Below are 24,293 nucleotides of genomic sequence, written 5' to 3' on the forward strand. Positions count from 1 at the left end.
ACAGGGATAGTGTTTGAGCCCAGTCTTCTGTTCCACTCCCAAGAAGGTATTTTCTTAGCTCTATTTTTCCTTGTTTCTCTCTGTTAAACATACAGCTGATCTGTGGTTTAGCATGTTGCTCTCAAACCTCCTTAGTTGTCTAGCCCGAAATCTCCATTATTTCTAAAAGTGCCTTTAGGCTTGAACTGCCCTCCAATCTCTCCAAATAAAGTCATTTGCTTTAGAAAGAGCTACATTGCTCTCGGTTCCTACAGCCTGTCTGTCCCCCTAGGGGAAAGCTCTGAGCCAGGGTGGGACAGTGTTCAACAGCTTTAATGAGTTTCAAAGAAGAGCCAGACACTCTGAAGATTTGAACTGATGCAGTTTTCTTTGTCCCACACTTTTACTCCCCCTCCACAATCTTTCTTCACATAGTTCCTATAGTATTGTCGATTGAAAATTTTATTTCCAACTTATCAATCATGTTGGATTGAATTATTAATGTTATTTTATAGTCTGCACTCAGACAGACATATATTTTTGGGGAGAGCTCACTTTTCCATCTTGCCTTCTACTCTACTGTTTTAGGGACTCATTCGAAAGGAGATAAACTTCCTGAGTCCTTATATATCTGGAAATTTCTTTGTTTCACCATCACTTCTGAGTGATAGTTTGGCTACGTATGAACTTCTAAATTAAATTTTTTTCCTCCAATTTTTGAAGACATTATTCCATTGTCCTCTGGCATCCAAAACCATTGATAAGTAATCAGTCTTCACTCTGATTCTTGTTCTTCTGCAGATACTTTCTTTTACCTTTATAAATGTTAGTATATATTATGTGTCTAATATAATTATTTTGCTTTAACATTTCTCATCACAGCGAATTTTTTCAAACTCCTATCTCTCTTTAGTTTCATAAAATTATTAGTGATGCTCCTTTAAGGTTCTACCTACAATATACCTACTATCCTCTCCTGGAGGAGTTTCTTAAATTATCGTAAAATATCTCAAGCCATATTTTCTAGCTCTTTATATCTGAGATAAGTTCATTTTATTACTCCAATGGGTTTATTTTTCTGCTGTGCTCACTGCTATTCAGTTTGCTTTTAAATTTTATTTTTTAATTTCAATACCTATATTTTTATGGCCAATGTTTCTAACTACTTATTTTTCATAATTATCCACTCTTGTGGCATAACCCCATATTTTTGTTTTTAAACTTTCATTCTTCTCTCATGGCTGTAATCTCTTATCTTGCTAATGGCATCAAAAGTGCTTATTTTGAAGTTCTTTTCTGATTGTACTAGTATGTCTATCTTCCTCACTGTCAGCTTTTCTTTTTTTTTCCTCACTGTCAGCTTTTCTGTTTACCAAGCTTTGTTGTTTGTCCTTGATTGTCTTTGTGAGGTGCCTGTGTAGTCATTTTCCACAGGGTATCTCCTCTGAGGGCATCCTGATCTCTTACAGCAAGTTTGTGGTGGCCTCTGCATAGGCTCCACTGGCAGTCTGGCTCCTGTGCAATCCTGGCACTAAGGGCTGCACTCCTCACAGTTCCATTTCCAGATTTGCTTCTGCTAAGGCTCAGCTCCAGACTCCCATAATTGTACAAGCTGTGCTGCAGGAGCCCCAAGTGAAATGGCAGGAGATACTGCTGTCTTTAGCTCAGCTGAGGATAGAAAGAAGTAGCATCTTTGCCAGCACCCAATTTTACACAAGTTGTACAGATGTGGCCCTGAGCTACGTACACAACTTGTGTGGGCATAAAGATGCCAGTACCTTTTTCCAAGCATATACCTGGGTCCCAACCCTTTCCTGCCTATGGACCGACTTCACAGCTCAGACTGTTCTGAACTTTATTTGCTCCCCCATTGTTTTTTTCTTTTAAGGAAATATCCTTACTCCAGTCTACAGAGATCTCTCTTTCTTGTTTTCTAGAACAACTATGTTTATTAATTTTAACAATGTTTTGCTCTGATGTCTGAATTTGTAGCAGATAGGATGGGGTATATCTCAACATGTGTACAATTCATCATTATTGACCAGAAAGTCAAACAAATAATTTCTTTATAAAATGTTCTTTTTATCAATAATATAATATATACAGCATATATGATATACAATATATATCATAAAATATGCAGACATACCTTTTTCCCCATACATATAGAAATAGAAAAATCCTACCTAATGGGGTAATAAGTTTTAAAGTCTGTGAAAATCGCTCTTGAAGGTACCATGCTGGAGAACAACCTACTGCCTCTCAGGGAATCCAACATGGCTGGTCTTCTCTCCATTACTTGATCAGATCAGTTTCTCTGGTTGACACCAGAGGTGGTAGCTGGCTCAGGGTTACAGGCCATGCTGAATGAAAAATAAATCGTATCTTTCATCTCCAGACTCACACACAATGCAGCATGATATGCGAGTTCTAAGAGACAAGTAGGAACTGAGACTGTCTGAAGGTAGAGCATATTCATATTTCTATTTTATGTTCACTCTTGGGCATACCTAATTAAATAGAATGTCAAGTAACATGGCCTGCATTATTTAAAATACTATTTCTCATTCTTGTTTTTCACTCTTACTGTTGCTTGAAAAATTGATCTAGGTTAAGTGCAAGTACTATGCAATTCATATTACCATATGCTGTGATGTATTAATGATCTCATGTATTTCAAAGGGAATATCTGAGCATTTACCATGGGATGTCAACGGCCATGGTTTCAACCATTAGAGCAGAGCATGAGCTGTGGTAATTGAACAGCTTAGGAATTTAAGCACTCCCCCCAAATATCTGACTTATACTCAGGAAAGTGCTTTCTCACATAGCAGCCCCTAAACCATTCTTAATCAATCAAAATTGAAGCCAAGCAACACAACCTACAATAAAAAACCTACAGAAAATTCTAAACAGCAAGGACACTGAATTAAAGTTAAGACTTCTTAGTTCTAGGACTAGGTACACAACAACTAGGAGTATGATTCAAGATAAATCATGCGACTGGACATCACATGTAAAGTAAAAGTTACAGATATCTACCCCTTAAGAACACTTCAAATATAAATAGTTCATAAAATATTCACTAACTAACTTTTCCCAACATATAATACACTTATCCATCTGTCCATTCATCTGCTTAACAGGCACTTATTTTTTTTTCAAGAAACTATTCTTTATTTTAGATAATATCATAAAATTTTTTTCACATCCCCCTACTTATTACCCTTAATCCTCATCTTTTAGTTGAGAAATGAGGCTTGAGAGAGGGGAGAGAAAAACCACAAAGGGTAAGCTTGGCAGCACTAACAAGGTGCTTCCCTCTAACAGACATTTATTGATGGTCTATTATGCTTTATGCTCTGTGTGGGTATTGACAGTGCAAAAATTAAAAAAAATACATGGTCTGTTTTTGGGAGTTCATGATCAAACAAGAGAGTCAGACAATTATAACAGAATATGGCCCGTGATGTAGAAATGTATAGGATGAGGAGGGGTATCAATCAGGGAGGGCACGACTAACCCGGCTTGTGGTGGTGAAGGCTTGTTTCTGATGATTCTGAGGGGCCTTGAAATGTGTAAGGTAAAAGGGTAAGAAAAGCTGTTCTAAACACTGGAACCCAACTCTACAAACAAATATGGACTTCCAAGTAACTTCATAGGTTTAAGGAAACTGAAAAGAGTTTGAGATTGTCAGTCTAGGAAGCAAACTGAGGGCAACAACTAGAGACAGAGCAGGAGTCTAAGTACAACCACCAAACGATAGAGAAGATATTTTATTTCCCACTGTGCACTTAGGAGAGGAGAAAGGCTGATTTTCATTCAATTGATCACATTCCAGTTCAGACACATCCTGAATTTACGAGAGACTTATTCCTTCATTGAAAAAATCAGAAAGAGCATAGTTTTACGGGACATTCAATTCTTGGAAAAAATTACGGTGGGGTGTATGCCATGATCTGGAAGGACGGGCATGACAGAAGTCCCTGTGGGGAGGACTGAGGAGTCTCTGAGGGACAACACCTAGGTCTGCACATTAGAATCATTGGGGAAGCTTGAATACTCTCACTGATTAGGCTGCATCCCAGATCAACTAATTGGGAACTTCTGTGGGTGGGACATTAGGCACCGGCATTTTGAAGTTCCTCAACTGATTCAAACATGTAGCCAAGGTTGAGATCCTGCTCTAAAGAAGGAAGTCAGGTGTATGTGACAAGCTTACACCAGCACAGTACTTATTGTTAGGGGAGAGAGAGTCTAAATAGATGTGAGTGTTCTTAACTCAGATTGGGGTCCACATTCCCCCACAGGGTCCATTCAGGGTCACTGGAGAGGGAGAAGTCACAAATAAACAACGCCAAGGGCTCTTTCCTTAAAAATTCTAGAGCATGTTTTATGCTCCTTTAAGAGAGAATACCGCAAAGGGGCGTTCTTTCCCATTTTGCAATAGGACTTCATGCAGTTCTACCTGAGGGCTCCAGCACACCTAGGATGGGGTGTGTAGTGAAGAGACTGTGTCCAGCCATGGTGACAGCTGTTCGTGGCAGGAAATATGGAACCTGAAACCCATATGAATGTGTTATGGGGAGAGGGTGCTGGGGAACACCGTGTGAAAGCTCACAGGCTGTGTTGGGTGGTATGAAAACCCATGAGAGACTCAAAAATAATAGCCAAAGTGTGAGGCATAATTAAAAAGAATTCCACACGGAATCTCTAAAGCTTTAGCACTGCAGAGAAAATATCCACATAGGAAATATTTTCATTATTCCAACTCTTCGCTGAATAGTCACTATGTGAAGGAAATAAGGTAATGGGCCAAACAGACAACAATCTCTTTCTTAACAGAGCCTACATTTTCATTGAGAAGATAGCTAATAAAAAAAATAGATACATAATACAATGTCTGATAATGGTAAGTGCCAGAAAGAAAAATAAAAGGCTGCTATTTTTAGATAGGCCTCTCTAAACATATGCCATTTGAGTAGAGACATGAATGAAAAAGAGTGTTACTATGCAAATAGGTCATTTAAGAAACGTTTTGGTTTCAAGACCACTTTACGTTCTTAAAAATTATTGAAGACCCAAAACAGCTTTGCTTATGCAACTTATATCCACTGATTTTATCATATAAACAATTAAAACTGATAGATTGTTTAAATATCTATTTAATTCTTTGGAAAAAAAATTAAAAACCTATTACATGTTAAAATAAAAAACAATTTAATTAAAATAACTATACAAAAAAATTAAAATAACAAAACAAAAAAATTAGTAGGAAGAGAGGCACTGTTTTATAATTTTGATAATCTTTTAATGTTCAGCCAGTAGAAGACAGTTGGATTCTCATCTCTGCTTCTGCCTCCAGCAGCATACACATATGTAGTTGGAAAAGGAAGAAGTGTTGTAACAGCCTTTGAAGATAATTGTGGTTATCTTTCTCTGTATCTACACAAAAACTCGACAAGCAATAATATCTCAAAGATTAGCTGCAACGTGGAATCTGAAGCCATTTCAATAAGCTGTCCATATTCTGTAATAGTAAAGTCCAATATTGGTCTATCTTACATTTTGAATGGATTTGGTGGCATCATGCATTGCTTATTTGGAAAACATCTCTTCACTGAGTTATGCAGATGTTCCAAATGCTACCACCTATCATAATATAATTTAAAAAATCATATCTGTTAATATCACCATTGATCTCATGAGACAAAAAAAAGTTAGTACTGGGAAGCTGTCAAAGCTTATAGTGAAAACATTGCTTCTGCAATATTCTAAGTTTGACTACAATCAAACTATAGCCTAACCCAGAGAGCTAGCACATATCTACCACAACGCACCCAGGTGCCTTTTTTACCCACTACCAGTCTTTGCTTTGGTATCTTCCTTCCCACTGATGAAAGCAGACCATTGAGCACTCTGATTCATTTCCTTCAAAAGCCAATAGAAGGATCTATCTCTACTAGTTGGCACAGACCTCCCCACTCATCCATCTTTCTGGTCTAAAGATCATACCACTTCCCAGCAGATTGGAAAGACTGTGATAAATATAATGAATGAACTCACTCTTCACTTGAGACCCCACCCCCCACAAATAAGGAGTGGCCTTGAACATATAATCACATAACAACCGTTGGAACAAATAGTAACAAGAAGATTGTTCTGTCACACCTATCAACAAACTGAATGGTGTTATTTCTAATTTCGGTCCTCCATAAAGCATAAAAACAATATTATTAAACAATGATTAAGGCCAAACCTCACTGAGTCCACCTCCATAGATGAGCTCAGTGTACAAGCCAAAGTCAGGAAAGAAGGGGCACTCTGAGAGAGTGAAGAAAGTTCTCTGTTCTCTCAGGGATTTAATGCGTGGCTGTTACCTTGCCTACAGCTTTGTTTTGGGAGGATTGCTAGTTGTTTATAACATGCTTTGCAATCTAAGAACCAAACAAAAAATAAGGGCAACACACTCATATTCATTGGGAAACACCAAAAATATGCAGGGCATGGAACTCTGAAGAGGCCTGAAATGAAAGCAGGGAAATCACAGGAATAGCTTTTATGTTTAAAAAAAAAATGCTCATTAAAAGCAAACAAAATAACACTAAATACCCAAAAAGGCCAATGCATATTTTTAAAAAGTGAACAAAATCCACAAAAGTAGGTTTGAGAAAGCTTCGACTTTCTGGTAGAGTTCGTGTCCTGCCATCACGAACCCTCCCCACGAGGTCTCACAGGAGTGTCAGGAGGCAGTCCGCTGACATTTTCAAGTTCAAGGATCACTGACGGAGCCCCTGTCTTCAGGGAACTCGAATGCACTGTGTGAAACAGACTTGTAAAACTGAAATGCACTGTCATAAAAATATACCAGCTATATGCAAGGTGTCTCGTTAAAAGTCGTAAAGGGAAAGAAAACTGCAAAGGTCTTGCCGATTATTTACAAACCCTTGAAAAGCGTATGGCAGGCAAACAACCACTTCCTCTGGGGGGGTCTTCTGGGGCCCCACCAATCCTGATAGAAGGTCAAGTCTCTCTCTATATATGCATCTGTGGCCCTGCACTTCCTCACCAATTTTCAAATTCCGCCATTACATTTGCATGTTGTTACTTGATTAATAGCTGTTTAGACCATAAGCTCCATGAGGGTCAAAACTAAGTAAGTCTCATTGTACAACCAGCACTTAACACAGTTCCTGACACTACCAGGTGCTCAACAAAGGTGTGGGGTTGAGAAAGGAAGGGAGTTAGAGTGTAGCTTTAGACCAGCTTGATGTGTCAATCCTTAGAGGTGGCACATTAATCTAATTGGGAGAAAGACAAAAGGAAAAGAGTCCTATAGGAAAATAGGAGAATCATCAAGGCTTCTGTCTTGTATATTTGTGCTTGGTGAAGAGGAGTTAATATGAGAAGGCAATTGAATCCAGTTCAGTAATAGCATATTGGACATCTTCAGATAACAGTTAAATCCTTAGTATTCTGACCAATGAATTTGAAGTATTCTTTGTGAGATAAGTTTCTTTTTTCTTGCTAGTGCAGAAGAAAGAGCCTCCAAGAGGACAGTGAACCCTGAGTAGTTCCTCTCATTTGTGCCTTATAATTTAATTGGCTTGGCTGGCACTGCAGTGCTACAGAGAAGGACCAAGAAGGTTCGAGACAGCTCTAAGTGCCTCTGCAGGTCTTGGGGTGTCTGACCTGGCCGCAGGAGCAAGGATAACAGGAGCAAAGAGAAGTGAACAGAAATTCCAGGAGTTCCAAATCCCAAATTCCAGGGGGAAGCATGGATGTGTACCAGTTTTATTCTGCTCTGTGTGGCATGACAGGACTGAGTAAGGTCTGAGTAATTCTTCACGTGGGAAAACAATGATATGGACAACTCTACATTGGGAATTAGGAGTTCCCCCATAGGGTAGGCAGCTTTGCTATTTGGTCTGTACAAGCTTGCAATCTGACTCACTGGAAAAAACTTGGACTCTGGAGGCAAACGGATCTTCAACTTGACAACTATAAATCGTGTGATCTTACACTAATCGTAAGATTATATCCCACATTTACAAAAATAAACACAATAACACTTCCTACCCCTTGGCCTAGGTTTGCTGTAAAAGTAAATAGAGGAAGACACAGAGCATGGTGATTGGCATATAGTAGCATTTGATGAATGACAATTGCCTTTGGCTTCTCAGTTTTCTAATTAAGATCTCAAACACAGTATGAATCTTGCATCATACACAGTTTTACTAACATTAAGTTACTGCAAGTGACCTTCTTTCTATGTAACAAAAATGTCCATCTTTTTGTATCAGTCACTTCAAACCTCTTCTTTCTCAAAAAAAAAAACCCCCAAAAACCAAGGTATAATTAATTTTCACAAGTAAATGTCATTGTTAGTCTCCTTTTGGCAATTTCAGCAATTTAATTTATGAATACCTCTAGCTATTACTGTAAGGTAAAAAACAAATTGAGCTGAAGGGATCACATATAAATGAACTAAAATTGCCCTGATTTTACCTGTTATGTGACTATGATCTCCAGCTAATTCCGGGAAACCAGTGTCATAATTAGTGAATCATTATCTTTTTGTCTTTTTGAGGGTTTGGGGGGGGAGCTTTCTTTCCTTTATGTAATTATTCCAGGGTTAACAGAGTACCAACTAGTTTCCATCTAGAGTTTATAGACCAGAATCCCTAATGAGACACATCTGATGATAAGAAAATAGTTAATGAATATGTAAAAATAAACAATAGGCTAAAAAAAATCTTGATTTGATTTATAAATTAAATCGTTAGCCATCAAAGTCATATTTAAAAAATGTCCCAGAAGCTTCAGTTTTTCCAACTGAAACACGTATTTTGCTAGAAACAACTATGGGTCTATGACCAAAAACAATGAAGATGAAGGGATAATTATGCCTTTTTTAAAACAGATTATTAATTCCTCAAGAATGTCAGCATCACTGTGTGACAAGATGCGCTTTGTCACGGCCACACACTATGAGAAGGACATACATGGTAGGCTGTGTTTTAGACAAGCAGAACTAGAATAAAGACAGAGTGATACCGTACTCAGCTGAGGACAACGCCAAGTTCTTGTGCTACCTGAATACATCAATGTGAAATGCTGTTTACTGGCAGAGTTAGAGACCGGTAGTCACAACTCTGCAAGCTTTGCAAATTTAAACTCATGCTAGTTTTTTGTCTTCCTTAAATATGTTCCTTTGGTTTATTAAAAAGTGTTACTAATAAAATGTGGAGTGTGACCAACATAACTTCTTGAGAAACAGTTACGCCTGCTTGATGCCTGCTCTTTCAATTATTATAACACTTGCACGTAAGATAAAGCGATAAGCAAGATAAAAGCACATCCCACTTCCCAAAATCATGGCAGGAACAGCCAAAAGCAGAACGAAAAATCAAGATTGGAGGCTCTAGAGTAAGATATGGTTCGCAGTCCTCGTTCAGCCCTTCATTATATGACCACGGACAAATCAATTCACTTTCAGCCTTAACTGTATGCATCTATTATATAAGGATAGTAACCTTACTGACCTCCTAGGGATGCTGTGAGATTTAAATAACATAATGTTTCAGAAATGCTTAATAAATACTTGTCATTATTAGTATTAAGATAAATATTATGAATATTAGGGAACGTGGCTGGTTCAGATGGTAGAACTCGTGACTCTTGATCTTGGGGTTGTAAGTTCAAGCCCCACGTTGGGTATATTTGTTGGGTGAGATGACTTAAAAATAAAATCTTAAAAAAAGTAATAAAAATAAATATTAGGAACACTGATATTTAAATAAATAAAAAAACAAAGTGCCTATCCCGAAAACTCTCTATTCAAAGATTATTTTAAATCTGTTTGATAATCACTACATTAAAAAAAATCTCATATTCAGAAATGAGAATGTGTTAATTATTTAATGTTATAGAAAAAAAATTTGTTAATATTCCTGTACATGCTTTTTAAGAGACATCAAGAACTAGCTAGTGCTGGAGATAAATCAGACAAATTTGAAATTAAATAGGTTTTCCTAATGTTTAAAATATTTACGTAAGGACAAAAAAAAATTGAATGTGCTCCTATTTCTTACAAAGCTTGCCACAATTCAAATCTGGATTTGCCCTCAGCTGACTGTAGCAGAAGGAGGCATTAAGGACACATGTGCAGCCCCTGGGGCGTGAGGCAAGAAGAGCTTCAGCAACAAGGAATGTTCCAGATAAACGGGCAAAGGTGGAGGCCAGGAACTCAAAGGAGAGCAGGGAGAGATTTCCCTTTCCTATCTCTTTCCCTCATATTCTTGCCCCACTCCGTCCTCTTGGTGCTAACTGCAATCTAGATGACTTCTTTCTACTCTATTTTTCAAAATGAACTCAAAAGCCACAATTACCCTCAGTTTCGGCATCCCTAGGTCTTCCCGTTTCCCATCTTTCTTTTCAAAATAGGTTTTCTGGAGATGTAATTTACACCCCATATAATTCATCCAGTCACATCTCTTTTCATTCCGTCTTTTCTCCCAAGAAAAGCCATTTAATTAGTATATGTAGCGCCTGATAGGAGCTGAGCCATCTCCATTTAGTAAACCTCTCCCACGCTCCTTCGCTCCTTCGCTCCTCCTCCGTAGTAAAAGGTCAACAACCTCAGAAGACAAATGGACAGCAGGCAAATCTTGCCAGGAATAGGGAATGAGTCATCTTAATATTTTTTGTTTCGTTTCATAATTATGAAATAAATACCTCTCGAGAATTTACTTGGAGAATTCAGAGGAAGATGAAGAAGGAATCAACATTTATCTATCATCTATTACCCATTAGCCAGAAGTAACTACTCCTCTCAAGTTGTATTTTTTCTTCCCTCTTTGTTTTTCTGTTTGTCAGTGTGTGTGTGTGTGTGTGTGTGTGTGTGTGTGTGTGTGTGTGTTCCTATTTGGATTTCCAACAGAGACGCAACCTAATATGACTATTTTCAAACACGACTGGCCATAAGAACTCCTTTTTAGAACTACACCATTGTTCACAGTAAATGTCCCCATGTTGCTGGATGTTCAGGCTGTTCCCACCTTTTTGCTATCATCAATGAATCAGTGATGGATATCTTTGAATATCGTCTCTGTAAACCTCCTTGCAATTCTTTTTTTTCTAAAGATGTTATTTATTTGTTTGAGAGAGAGACTGTGTGCACATGAGTGGGGGGAGGGACAGAGGGAAAGGGAGAGGAAGCAGCAGACACCCCACTGAGCAGGAAGCCTGATGTGGGGGCTCTAATCCCAGAACCCTGGGATCATGATGTGAGCCCAAGTCAGATACTTAACCAACTGAACCACCCAGGTGCCCCTACAATTCTCTTCAGGATAAATTCCTACATGCAGTATTTTAGGAACTGAGATAATGTCTGTTCACAAACTTATATTCAAAACAAGTTTGTAAATGTATTTACTTGTATTTGAAGAAATTTACTCCAGTTTACTATCTAATCTAGTCCTCATAGTAAACTAATGCCATTTTCTGAATTCTCTTCAAGCCATCCAGTACTCCGCAGAGCTTCCACTAAAAAGTCGGAAAATTTATCATAGAAGGGGAAACTCCTTCAAATAGTTTTTTATTCAAATAAAGTAAATTTGGAGTGATATCTTAGTGACCTAAAAGAACTGTTAGCATACAAGAAGCAATTCTCATTCATTCTGACATGGTATGCCACGTTATTTTATCACAAATATCCTGACCAACTACCCTGAGAAGAATGTATATTATAATGTATCCTTTGGGGGCGCCTGCGTGGCTCAGTCAGTTAAACGTCTGCCTTCGGCTCAGGTCATGATCCTAGGGTTCTGGGATCTAGCCGTGTCGGGATCCCTGCTCAGTGGGGAGTCTGCTTCTCCCTTGCTTGTGCTCTCTCTCCTTCCCTCCCCCTCTCTCTCTCCCTCTCTGTCAAATAAAAAAGTAAAATCTTTTTAAAAAAATAATATATCCTTTGTTGTGTGTGTGTCTATGCGCCGTGTGCATGCACGCATGTATGTGTGTGTTATTTTCTAAAGAAAAGGAATCATCCTGGTTATTTTAAAAATAAGCCTAAGTGTGAATTATGAAATACAATAGAAACTCAATAGAAAGATTATTGAAGTGCACCTGCCTTTTTTTGCAGTGAAATATCTGATACCTGATATTGATCACTATCTCAATTTAAAGGGCACATATTAGGCTACTAAGATTGAATTGCCTGCAATCTACACTCAGAGAAGAACTATGACTTATTTGAATTTGTTCCAACCACAGTCATAAAGCCCACATTCATGCAGAGTAGTCATTAATCCTCGGGTTTTGTAACAAAGGTAAGTCATTCTATAATAAGCAATTATTAATTAGCCAAATCAGGAATCCATTTGGGGGAAATGCACTTAAGTGTAAGATGAAGAGCCAGAACCCTTTCTCTGACTACATGAAGGGGTAAAAAGAAAGGACTTTCATAGAAAGCTGCCAGAGGAGATCTGTGCCGACACACTGGTTCCTTACTTCTCATCGCTCCCCTTCACAGCCAGAGCCACACCTAAAGCAGGTAGCCAGGTGCAGAGTCTCCACCGCACATTTCAAACACCGCCTCTGTGCGGATTATTACACAAGTGTTGATATGGGACATTTTGATCCTTGGATTTTCTTTTTTTAATTTTCAATTTTCCTGAAGTTTAACGAGATGAGGGGATGTTATTGCAAGGCCACAACTAATAATGACTGGCTACAGATCTAAGGAAATCATCTCACTTCCTGCCAGTCAACACACGTTTGGGAGAGACATCCCAAAGCACCGCATGCTGTGAGTCCACCGCAGGCATGATGACTTCACCAAAGGACGGCTCACCTTCTTACCCACACTAGAAAGGAGAGCTAGGCTATTTTCCTGTTCTTTCCCTGAAGACAGTCATCGTCTCTCTGGTGTTTCTCTGCCGCCTCCCTGCCTTCCCTCCGAACCCTGCAGGTGCGAGCTCTGAGTCAATGATGTTGACGCAATGCCATATTAAGCCTTCATGAAGTGGAACAGCCCCAAACAAGGTATGGAGGAGAGTCTAAGGCTGAATGGACGTGAAAGAGATCATCTGCTTTTATGAAGTCTCTCCTCAACTTCTAGAAAATAAGCTTGAAACCAAGATAAGCACCTGCGTTCTGAAGAAGGGCGCGTACTCATTCAGCAGTGAGTGTTCTAGTCCCCAGTGCCACGTTCTTACAAAAATACACAGCTAAATAAGACATGGTCCTGGCTACTGGAGGTCGCAGTGCCATGGGAGTCACTTCAACGCTGTCCCCTCGATGCTGTCCTTGTAATTTTCACTATTCCATACCCATCACATATCTCATGTAGGTCCTGTTTTTCCATTCCACGTCTCCTCTTTTATTATTTTGTTACACTTCAGAATTTGTACCCACCCATCTTCGACTCCTCCCACACCTGCTTCCTTTCTATGAGCTCTTCCTTGTCCGTGCTCACACCACCCACCCAGGATGCAAAGCCAGAAAGTCTTTCCAGTCTACTTTCTGTTTCTCCATCTCACTTTCAGCTCCCCCTGTATTTAGTGCCATGTCAGGCCTGCTTCCTGCGTCATCCCTGCCCAGAGGCTGCCAGAGTAGCCCTTCTAGAATTTAAACATGATATGCTATTCCAATGCTTGTAAACTATTTAAAAGTTGCCCCTGGCCTATAGGATAAAATCCAAATCTCTTCATTTCTTCTGCTGTCTGGCCTTTCCTAAAGACTCAGCTTCATCATTCACCACCCACAGACGGCATCGATCACTTTGACAGGTGTCTAATATTTTCTTTGATACATGCATGGTGTTTTACAACTAAAAGCTGCTGGAAGTCCCCTTCCTTTGGATTCTGCCCAGTGACTCTCTGTCCCTTCTATGGGTTGGGACCCAGCTCTGCCATTTCATCTTCAGAAGCAATGACACGGTCATCCCTCCTCCATGGTGCTTGCTCTCTGTCTCTCTTGGTCTCCGTCTCTGTCTGCCTCTCTCTCTCCCCCTGGGTGTGTCTCCATCCTTCTTGGTCTCTCTCTATATATCTCTCTTGGTCTCAGTCTCCCTCTCTCTTGGTCTCTGTCTCTGTTTCTCTTTCTCTGTCTTCATCCTTCTTGGTTTCTGTCTCTCTGTCTCTCTTTCAATTTCCCTTTTTCTAGATGATGGATAGATAGCCACACACACACACACACACCCCTCTAACACTATTAGTGAGCCATATTACACTAATTGGTTTGTACCTCATCTTCTCTGTTAGACTCTGAACTTCTCAAGAGCTGGAACTATATTTTATGTATCTTTGTTTTCCAGCACCTGATGTAGGGCCTACTATAAGTAGTAGCAAAACTAATATCTGGTGAAATATCACTCACACTACAACACTGTTTATAATAGCAGTAAATGAGAAATGACACGTGCATCTATCAACAGAACATGGACACTCAGTCAGCGGAGTATCATACACCTAGTGCTAAATGGATCTGCATAAACAAATCTCTAAAATGTAATGTTAATCAGTACAAAACAAGTTTGCAGAGATGTACAGCATGTAGAAATTAAAAACATCTATAATGATATTCAGATTTGACAAATCTGGTTGGTAGGTGTGTAGGTGGTAACATTATTCTTTGGCTCACTTTTATGTGCATTTTTAATATTTTGTCATGTAAAATTTTAAAGACCTAGCCATAAAAACATCGCAAAGATAATGCCAATGGCTAGAGACATAATCTTGAAAGGGTTCTTCCTCCCTGTGATACACACATATGCAACCAAGTAGAATTAGCCATAATTAACATATCATTAAACAATTTAAAATATATTTCAAAGGAAATCTATGTTTCCCCATAAAAAGAGAGATCTTTGGTCTAATTTCTCTTTACTGAAGTTCTCTTGGATACTGCTGTTGAACACTTGTTCTACTCAAGAAAGGAAATAGATATATGTGCAAAGAGAAGACACTCCAAAGAAAAAAATCAGTCTCTGCTTCCCACATAATGATATCAAGTAAAAACACTTGGTGACAAAAAGATTGGAACCTCTTTTTCACAAGCCCGTGCAATCATAACAAGTAAAGGAAAAAAATATATATATATATGTAAAGTTAAGGAAAAGAAATAAAGCTCTGGGATGCTTCTTAGGTGCTCAACTGGGGGGGGATATTTTTGCTTATTTGAGGTTAACACGAATCAAGGACAAATGCACAAGTTCATACACACATTTTACAGTCTACATACCCAATTATTGGCAACTTGAATAAGCCTTTTGGTGCTAGATGACAAATTTTCATATATTTTCATTTAAAACATATTGTAATTTTAGTCACAATACAATGTCAGACTGAAGGGAAGGGAAACTACATTTATTTCATACAGATTAGGTGCTAGGCTCTTAATTCTTACAGCAGCCCGTACCTTTTTACAATAGTTGAAAATGCAGCCTAGAGAATTAAATGTGATTTTTAAGATTAACACTCAATTTACACCCAGATCCTCCTTACTTTTTAAATTTTTTTAAAGATTTTATTCATTCCGAGGGAGGGGGGAGGACCAGAGGGAGGGAGAAAGAGAGTCTTTTTTTTTTCTTAAGATTTTATTTATTTGAGAGACAGAAAGAGAGAGGGAGAGAGAACAAGTGGGGGGAGGGGCCGAGGGAGAAGCAGACTGACAAGCAGGGAGCCCGACATGTGTTAAGCACAAAGCTTTAAATATCAGTTTTGTTTTTGAGAATATAAGTAAGTTTTCATCAGCAAATAAAGAACTAAAGACCAATCTAATAAATATTATAGGCTCCTTGTGCAAATAATCATGGGTGTTTACAAAGATGTCCACAGTTGTTTACTGCAATGTTTATAATAGTAAAAAACTGGGAACAACCTAAATGTCCAACCATCAGGAACTGAATAAATAAATTATATATACAGCACAGAATACTACGAAGTCAGTAGAGACCACGCTTTAGAAGAATGCATTTTATGAGGAAAGGTACACAGCATGGAGCCATAAAACGCAAAGAGTCCATGCAGGGTGAAAAGAAATGTGTAAATATGTCTATTTACATGTAATTATAAAATAGTGGAAGGCCCAGGATCAAACTGTTACCTGTCGTTGGCTTTGGCTGGCTTACTGTGCATGTTTGCCAGGTTTTTACGGTAGGGTTAGTCAGGAGAATAACCAACAGGTAAGCACCTTCTCATACACGGATGAAGCCTATTTGTTACAGATCTGGGGAGGCTCTGGGGATGGACTGTGGGGGCTACACTGGGAGAGGGGGAGGAGGTAGAGAGAGGGAGAGGGAGAATGAGGCGGTGAGAAAAGGGCTGTGAGAACAAACCCCTTCACCTAAGTACCTCTCCCTTCCCTACCCCTCACAAAGTCAGATTGCTTCAAAAGAGAGAGAGGCAACCAGGAACTCATCCAGGGACAACAAAATACACAGCTGTGAGCAAAAGCGGGTGTCATCCTGAGAAGCCACAAATCTTAAGTTAAAATAAAGCTTTCTGGGGCGCTCGGGTGGCTCAGTCATTAAGCGTCTGCCTTCGGCTCAGGGCATGATCCCAGGGTTCTGGGATCGAACCCCGCATCGGGCTCCTCCACTGGAAGCCTGCCTCTTCCTCTCCCACTCCCCCTGCTTGTGTTCCCTCTCTCGGTGGCTGTCTCTATCTTTGTCAAATAAATAAATAAAATCTTTAAAATAAATAAATAAATAAAGCTTTTATGAAGTTGGTCTCTTATCTGTAAGTCACGTCCTTTATTTATTTATTTATGTTTATGATGACCAGTCGACTTTGATACTATGTTAGTAGAAAAGTGACCAAAACTATATATATTCCTTTAGTTACATTGAAGATGTAGGTTAATAATCAACTGGTTTATTGTTTCTAAATTTTTGTTTAAATTCAGGTGCAATGGCCTAAGGACTAACATATAACATATTAGCATATACCATTTATTGAGTATTTGCAATATGCTAGGCACTGTACCATGTTCTTTGCCTAGACTGGCTGGCTTAACAATACTATGTTAGAGATTATTACTCTTCACATCAAAGAGACTGAGGCTCAGAGACGGGATGACTTGACCAAGGTTACACAATGAGCGAGTGGCAGACTTGGAATTTAAATTCTGGGACTCTGACTCTAGCAAGGCCTATGCATTTACGCTACTCTATAACGGATAAAATGGAGACAAATGACATATTTAGGAGGGCAGGAAGGACTTCTAAGTGGAGAAACAGAGGCCAAAGGGGCAAGATGAAAAATAAGAAATAGGATATGCAAAGAACAATAGCATTCGTGAAACCATGAAATGTGCTGGCATCTACTTGGGAAGCACCCAGGGCTGTAAGGGAGTAAGTTCCACTCCCGAGTTGCGTGAGCTGTGGACGGTGGAACAGACGATTTCCAGGCCCCACCCCTGGGTATTTCTCAATGTCCTGGCATTCCACTCCAAGGAAGAGGAAATCTACCAGAAGGAAAACTCTATTGAGAACCTATGATGATGTTTGATGGGAGTGTACCCAAAAGTTGATGATATGATGGGAGAAGTCGTGAAAAGAAGTTGGTTGGTCACCTTTATTTTATGACGAGTAAGTATGAATACTCCAAATTACTCTACTGAATTGTCTATTTATCCTGTTTTATATTACAGTGTCTATCATTAAAAGTGTTGCAATAGAGACGCTAGAGTTACGACTGTAAAGTTCATCCTGCTGGAGGGGATGGCTTAGTGGACAGAATGCCAGCTTTCACCAACTATGACACTCTGTATCCACAGGTTAATATGCAAGCGGCATTGACTCAGCAGCTCATCTTCTGAATGAAGCTAGTTCCACAGTTTACTCATACTGGCAGAGGGTCTTCAGACAGTGTCTGGAAAAAACCTGCCAATCCTGCTTGAATAATGAAGATTCCTAGAACTTTTACAGACTTAGGATTTCCCCCGGTGTCCTGGAAACATGAGATAGAAGTGAATCAAAGGGTCTTCTTACACTCTTAGTGAGTATGGGACAGCCGGGGCTAGGCAGGGAGAGATAGGTAGGGGGCCACGGGATCAGGCTCACAAAATTCAAAAATGCAGGCGATGAAAGGAAACCGGAGATAAGGGAACAAACCAGACCGCTGCCCTAGGTGTCAGAGGTGGGGGTTTGTTATATATAATAGCTACTTGTGACCAACCAAGAATGACCGGACCCTAAAAAGGAAGTAAGCCATTGAAAGTGTTATCACTAGTCCTTACTCAATGGCGCTATCAATAGAGACGTCAAAGAGATTTAAGTTCCCTGGTTAGCTTTCTATAAAAGACCATCCCTAAAAGCCTTCAGTGGCAACCTTGTCAGGACCCCCTCACTGTAAAAAGCTTTTTCTGTATCCTTGCTTAATAAAACTCTGTCGCTTTACTCACTCTCCTTTCTCCTTGGGAGTCATTCTTCAACTCCATGGGACAAGAACCTAGCTCTCCCACAGCATTAGCACTGGTGCCCTATTCTGGCTAGCTTTCCCTTCTTTATCACCAGCCTCACACGAAGCCAACACAGCCTTCCCTTAAACCACTGCTTTCAATTCAACTCTTTAATAGTCGTACTATATTTTAGATGTCTGTAACAGTCTCTTTCGTCACCCTGCTCAGAATTTCCTAACCTTGTTATTTCAAATCAAATCAGTTCAATCAGCCACTTAATGATACAAACTCCTCTTGTATGAACAAATCTTTCACCTTTATGACTTTTTCAACTTACTTTACAATGACAAACTAGGAATGTTTAGTAGTTACCAAAAGATGCTACCACTATGTGAATCAACCAATAACTAGAACGATTCCATTTTTATAAAATTATATGCTTAAAAATTCATCACCTAAATTTGTATCAATTTGAAGTCCTTGCTCCAGTGGTAATTTCAAAATGAATACAACACACATTAATTGAGTACTCACTATGTGTCAGATGTTGTTTGAAGCACTTACATACCACGTTAAACACACACACACACACACACACACACACCACCAATCCCGTCCCTGCAGCAGTCTAGTGAAGGTGATGGACAAATGTTAAGGGCCATATACGGTACAGTAAAGCGCCCCAGAAACAGATTAATTCTCTCTGTGAGCTCAGAGAGTAGTTTTGAGGAGAGGCTTGAAGTTTCTTATTTCTAAATGCATAGTTTGTCAGGATCAGATTTTCAGCTTTGAGCTTCTAAATTAATCTAAATCCTGAATGTGCAGGGAGATGTTTTAAAAAAAAAAGAAGCGATACATAGTTAAACCTGTAAGGATAGGACCATGGGAATTTGAGAAACTGGAGGGGTAAAATGAATATTAACATAAGCTAATTTTATTCATGCCTCAGGATCTTCACACAATGATTTCTTTTTTTACTTTTTTCTTCTGCAAGCCCATTCCGGGATTTCATCACTACATTCTTCATTGTCATACCTCAGACATTATCGATCTTTCTGATACATCACGCACCACTCCTCCTTCTACTCTTCTTGACTCCTTGATGGGACTGCTTCCATATATGCTGACATTCTAGTTATGCCAAGGATCCAACCCTCCCTGTTCCAGCTACCTCTGCCATTAGATCACTATCTCCTTCTTTAATACCCACTGCTAATTGTATTTGTTTATTTCCCACACAGAATGCAAGATGTGGTTCATTTGAGTAAGATTTCAGCCCTATTGTCTGGTGATATGGAATTTCTTTTTTATGTTAATGTATGCGTTCTTTATAATTTCACTGCTATTTACCGATATCGACATATTTTACCCTTAAATTCTCTAGGTGATTAGTAAGGACATGGAAATGAGCAACCCTTAGTTATTTCTTTTTTTTTTATTTTAAGATTTTATTTATTTATTTGACAGAGATAGAGACAGCCAGCGAGAGAGGGAACACAAGCAGGGGGAGTGGGAGAGGAAGAAGCAGGCTCATAGCACAGGAGCCTGATGTGGGGCTCGATCCCACAATGCCGGGGTCACGCCCTGAGCCGAAGGCAGACGCTTAACCGCTGTGCCACCCAGGCGCCCCAAACCCTTAGTTATTTCTTATAAACTCTCAATTTTCTTCCCCCAAATTTCCCATTATCCAAATATTTACTTATTTCTTCAGGACCACTGCAGGGTCATCCACCGGCCTGTCTTCCAGCATTCAGCATACCTTTGTGTCCAGTTACAGGCATCAGGGCTGGAATACAAGGCAGGGCACAAGGCCTGTTCATACTACTGTCATTCAAAATGTCCTCCAGCCAGGACCGGGATGGAGTGTGGTAAACTCCATTGGAGTGTGGATGGAGTGTGGCTGTCTGCAACAGCGGCCACCTGCCTGGCGCCCTCTGGTGGTGACAGGATGCCCTGACTGGGATGGCTGCCAGACAGAACCTCAGTACTGGCTCTGCACCCACTGGCCTGAGTACTTCCTGGCTCCTATTCTGTTAATTTCATAAAGCTCGGTCCTTCCTTTCCATTCCCTACCTTCGTTTTCCTTTTTCTTTTCCCGTCTTATTTTTTAACACTTAGTACTCTGTGCCAATTTAGGCCTTTACATACAGTGAGCCTACAGGAGACACAGAAGGATGATGACAGCGGTGGCTATAATGACTGTGACAGAAAGCTCGCTTTAATCACAGGAGAATGTCAGTGGTTCTTGAAAGAGGATCGCCTATCTGCCATTTCCCACGACAAGAAAAACATAAGCATGAATGCACACTGAGGGATTTTTATCTCACTAGAAGATAATAGTCATTCAGTATTATAACTGAGAAATAGAAACTAAGATCGGCGGAGAAATATTCTTTACAAGTTGTTAACATTAGAGTCAAGTAGCACCTTTTAAAGATAATGTAAATTTCATTCTGTCTAAAGTTTGAGATGAACAAAGAGGATCAAAAACACCTCTCTACTTACCAAATTCTGACTCCGTATGTGAATCCAAGTGTCTCTAAAAAGAAGTCAGTTTAATATCGGTCTTCTGCAAATATATCAGTTGCTGCAGCAGTATTTCACTTACTGTTATCTGGGGTCTGAAAAAGTTTACTGCTTCTCTAAACACGCCTGTCTTCCTTCTGTCAATCCCATTTAAAAATTTGCATTTAATATCATCTGAATATAACTTCTGAGAAAAACTGGAAATGTGGTTACCTGTACCAGCTTACTCTAGATTTCTGGAAAAGGGTATATTTGTATTTTTACTCTATCGGGAGGCAAATTACTCTTCCTGGAGTCATCCCATATATATTCTGAGTACCAAGAAGGGCCCATATCAGAACAAGAAAGTAAACTAAACTAATTTAGACTATCATTATCCTCTTCATCAAACTCAATTTCTTCTGGAACTTCTACTCTCCCTTTATAGCTTGTAACCACCCAGCAATTCAAATGTAAAGTCTAGAAATTACCAGTAACATCTAATTGATAAACAAAATGAAAAGGGCTCTCATTCAAGCCTTGGATAAAGCAAGAAGAGTCAGAATTGTCTGCAATGTAGAAATACTACATGGCAAGAGTAAAGGGAGAAGTAAAGGGTAGAATTATTTTGTATTTTGAATATAAAACAAATTAGGAAAAATCCTAGATTCCGTAAATGAAAACCCAATACCTCTTCTCTGTTCCTCCTCTCGCTCCTCTCGCCCCTCTCGAGTCCAGGCTCTCTGACATAGTTTAAGCACTCTTTTAAAACCATAAGCCAGGCCACATTGATCTCCTGCTCTCAGCTGTCCTTGGCTTATATCAAAGTCCTTACCAAGGTCCTACATGAGCTACCCCTGGCTATCTTTTCAAGAGCATTTCCCTACCCATCTCCCCGCAAGTCATTCAGGTTTAGAATCAACCACGTCTGTGAAGGAACTGGCAATGTGCATGTTTGTTCTTATGCTTAATCTGTCATTCCAAAGGCTATTTGGGTTTTCCATAATGAAGTGACAAATGTTAAGGTAGGCACAACAAGCCAATATAATAATTGCCAAGAGACAGGATCCAGTCGATGGAAGTTAGTCATACGTACACCTAACTCTCCCAAGAAGCTGTTTTTACAGACATGTCAGCAATTAGGGCAGGAATTACTGTGCTGAGGACATTCCACCAAATAACAGCCACTAAAGACTCACCGGCAGCGACTATGATAACATCTGCCAGCTGAGTATGGATCTTCAGTTGTTCTTTGGGAGTGTATCTGTGAGCTATTGTCACCGTTGCATCACCTGGAATGGAAAAGAACTTCCATTAATGCTTACTGAGCTTCTTCAAAATTTATGAACGCTTCAATTCTAGAGGAGATCCAGTTACATCCTAAGAGTAGGGAAATTGCTTTGAAATTAAGAACAAAAGCTAGATAAGAAAACCTAGATGACCCAGAATATTGTACCTTCAATTAACCAGCAGAAAATCAACTAAGACCAAATGAAAGTATGGGCTGACCATCATAGGAGAGCTATAAGTGAGGTTCCAGAAACGCAGCATTTGAAAGTTCTGTATGGACAGATTAATGTGTAAATGCAGAGGATACTTATTTGCCTGATAAGAAGGTATATAAATACTGAAAACAGCAAGATAAGTTCACTCAAAATGGGGCAATGTATTGTGGGAGCACAGCTGCTTCCTCTTTCGAGGGTCTCTAGGAAGGGTTCCTAAAGGAGGCAGTATACTTTTTTTAGGTCTCAAAGTATAAGCAAGGGTATACTAGTCAGGGAAAGAAAGAAAGGGCATTCCGAGCCAACAGAATAACAGGAAAAAGTGGACTAATTTTGAAGTTATATGTTTAGGAAATGACAAAGAAGTCTAAGATATAATAGGAAGTATTCATACAGGCTTTAAGGAACTGATGTATGAATAAGAGAGGTTAGCAGCCTGAGGGGTTTGCCATGCTTCAAGTGTGAGCCAAGGAAGAGGAGTGAAAGAGGCAGGGAGGAGGGGAGTCGGGGAAGGACTTCCGGTGAGGACACAGCCGTGTGAGACACGGCCTTCTCTCTTCTCCTAGATAACATACAAATGCTACACATTTAATGAGAAGAACAAAAACCCCATGATCTCCATTTCTAGCAAAACTAGAAGACATATTTCCCACAGACTCCAAAAAATATGTGAGAGTTGCCCAGGACCAGCAGAGTTAGCATATACCACAGAGGAAGAAAGGCAGCAAAGAAATGCAGAGAATAAGATGGCCACAGAGCAGCCATTTCAACAGGAAGCAGTCTCTGTGTCAGTGGTGAAGGAGGGACCTGAGGACTGCCCGGCACCTCCTCCCCAACCCTCAGCAGAAGGACCCTGCGAATAGCAGATCCAAGAAATCCAACTCATTCAATGATAAGTAATTTAAAAAAAAAAAGGATTTGACACAGAATTAATAAAAGGATGCCATCTAAAAACCAGCCCAGGAGTATTCTGGGTGTGATGGAGCTGTTCCAATTCCAGCGGTAGTAACATGACTATATGCATTTGTCTAAATTCATGGAACTATACACTCAAAAGAATGAATTTTACTATATTTTTAAGTAAATAAAAGAATACATTTTTAAAATGGCCCGCCCACGAAAAAACAAAAGGAAAACAAATTTTTAAGAATTTACCAACATACCAATACACTCAACAACAACAAAAAGTGTTGCAATGGAAAAGTTGAACACTGTGACCAAACATTATCCCAAAAATTTAAAAATTAAGAATGTAAAGTCACAAAACCTGAGGAAAAAAGACTTGAATCCATACAAATTGACCCATAATGGTCAACACTGAGAAAAATTTCAGTAATATAGCTGGATTGTAGAGATTAAGAAAAGAATGGTTAGAGCAAAAAATTCAGATTTGTACATTCAACTCCAGAAAACAACAGAGCAATATTTACAAGAGATTCATGTAAAGAAAACTGGGAGGCAAGGACTTTACATCCAGTCAAATCATCCTCCAAGATTAAAGGTTACAATTTTGAAATTGTAAGAACTCAGGCAACATTGTTCCCATGCGCTTTTCCTGAGGAACTTGCTAAATCATTAACTTTAATGAATTAAATATCACATACCTGAGGAAAATAGCAAAGGACTATTGGAGAGTTTGGGATATATTTAATCATAAAACTAAGACTTAAAAAAATATGAGGATTGGAGTGACAGACAAAATGTAAATGCTATTTGCTCTGATTATGGAGAAATGGTACAACTAACAAAATTAGAATGGGAAGGGCAAAGATGAGAAAGTTTGCTGATCACCTATTTTCTTTTTTTTTTTTTTTTTAAAGATTTTATTTATTTATTTGACAGAGATAGAGACAGCCAGCGAGAGAGGGAACACAAGCAGGGGGAGTGGGAGAGGAAGAAGCA

General features: G+C 39.3%; 1 protein-coding gene across 6 annotated transcripts in view; it reads right to left on the reverse strand.

Annotated features, from left to right (window-relative positions):
• MTHFD2L (methylenetetrahydrofolate dehydrogenase (NADP+ dependent) 2 like) overlaps positions 1-24,293 on the reverse strand; it is a 142,633-nt gene that overhangs the window by 52,481 nt on the left and 65,859 nt on the right. For 5 of the 6 annotated variants that reach the window (XR_004628845.1, XM_034671688.1, XM_034671687.1 and 2 more), the window contains one exon: positions 22,089-22,181. Coding sequence is in view for 5 of the 6 variants with exons in the window: in XM_034671688.1 (XP_034527579.1) it covers positions 22,089-22,181 (93 nt within the window). In the remaining variant the exon portion in view is untranslated. Of the gene's footprint in view, positions 1-20,024; positions 20,171-22,088; positions 22,182-24,293 lie in introns of those variants that run through there. The other variant, XM_034671690.1, reaches the window with a different exon arrangement.

This window comes from Ailuropoda melanoleuca, chromosome 11 (assembly GCF_002007445.2).
Source record: "Ailuropoda melanoleuca isolate Jingjing chromosome 11, ASM200744v2, whole genome shotgun sequence".
In the NCBI taxonomy this organism is placed as follows: Eukaryota; Metazoa; Chordata; class Mammalia; order Carnivora; family Ursidae; genus Ailuropoda; species Ailuropoda melanoleuca.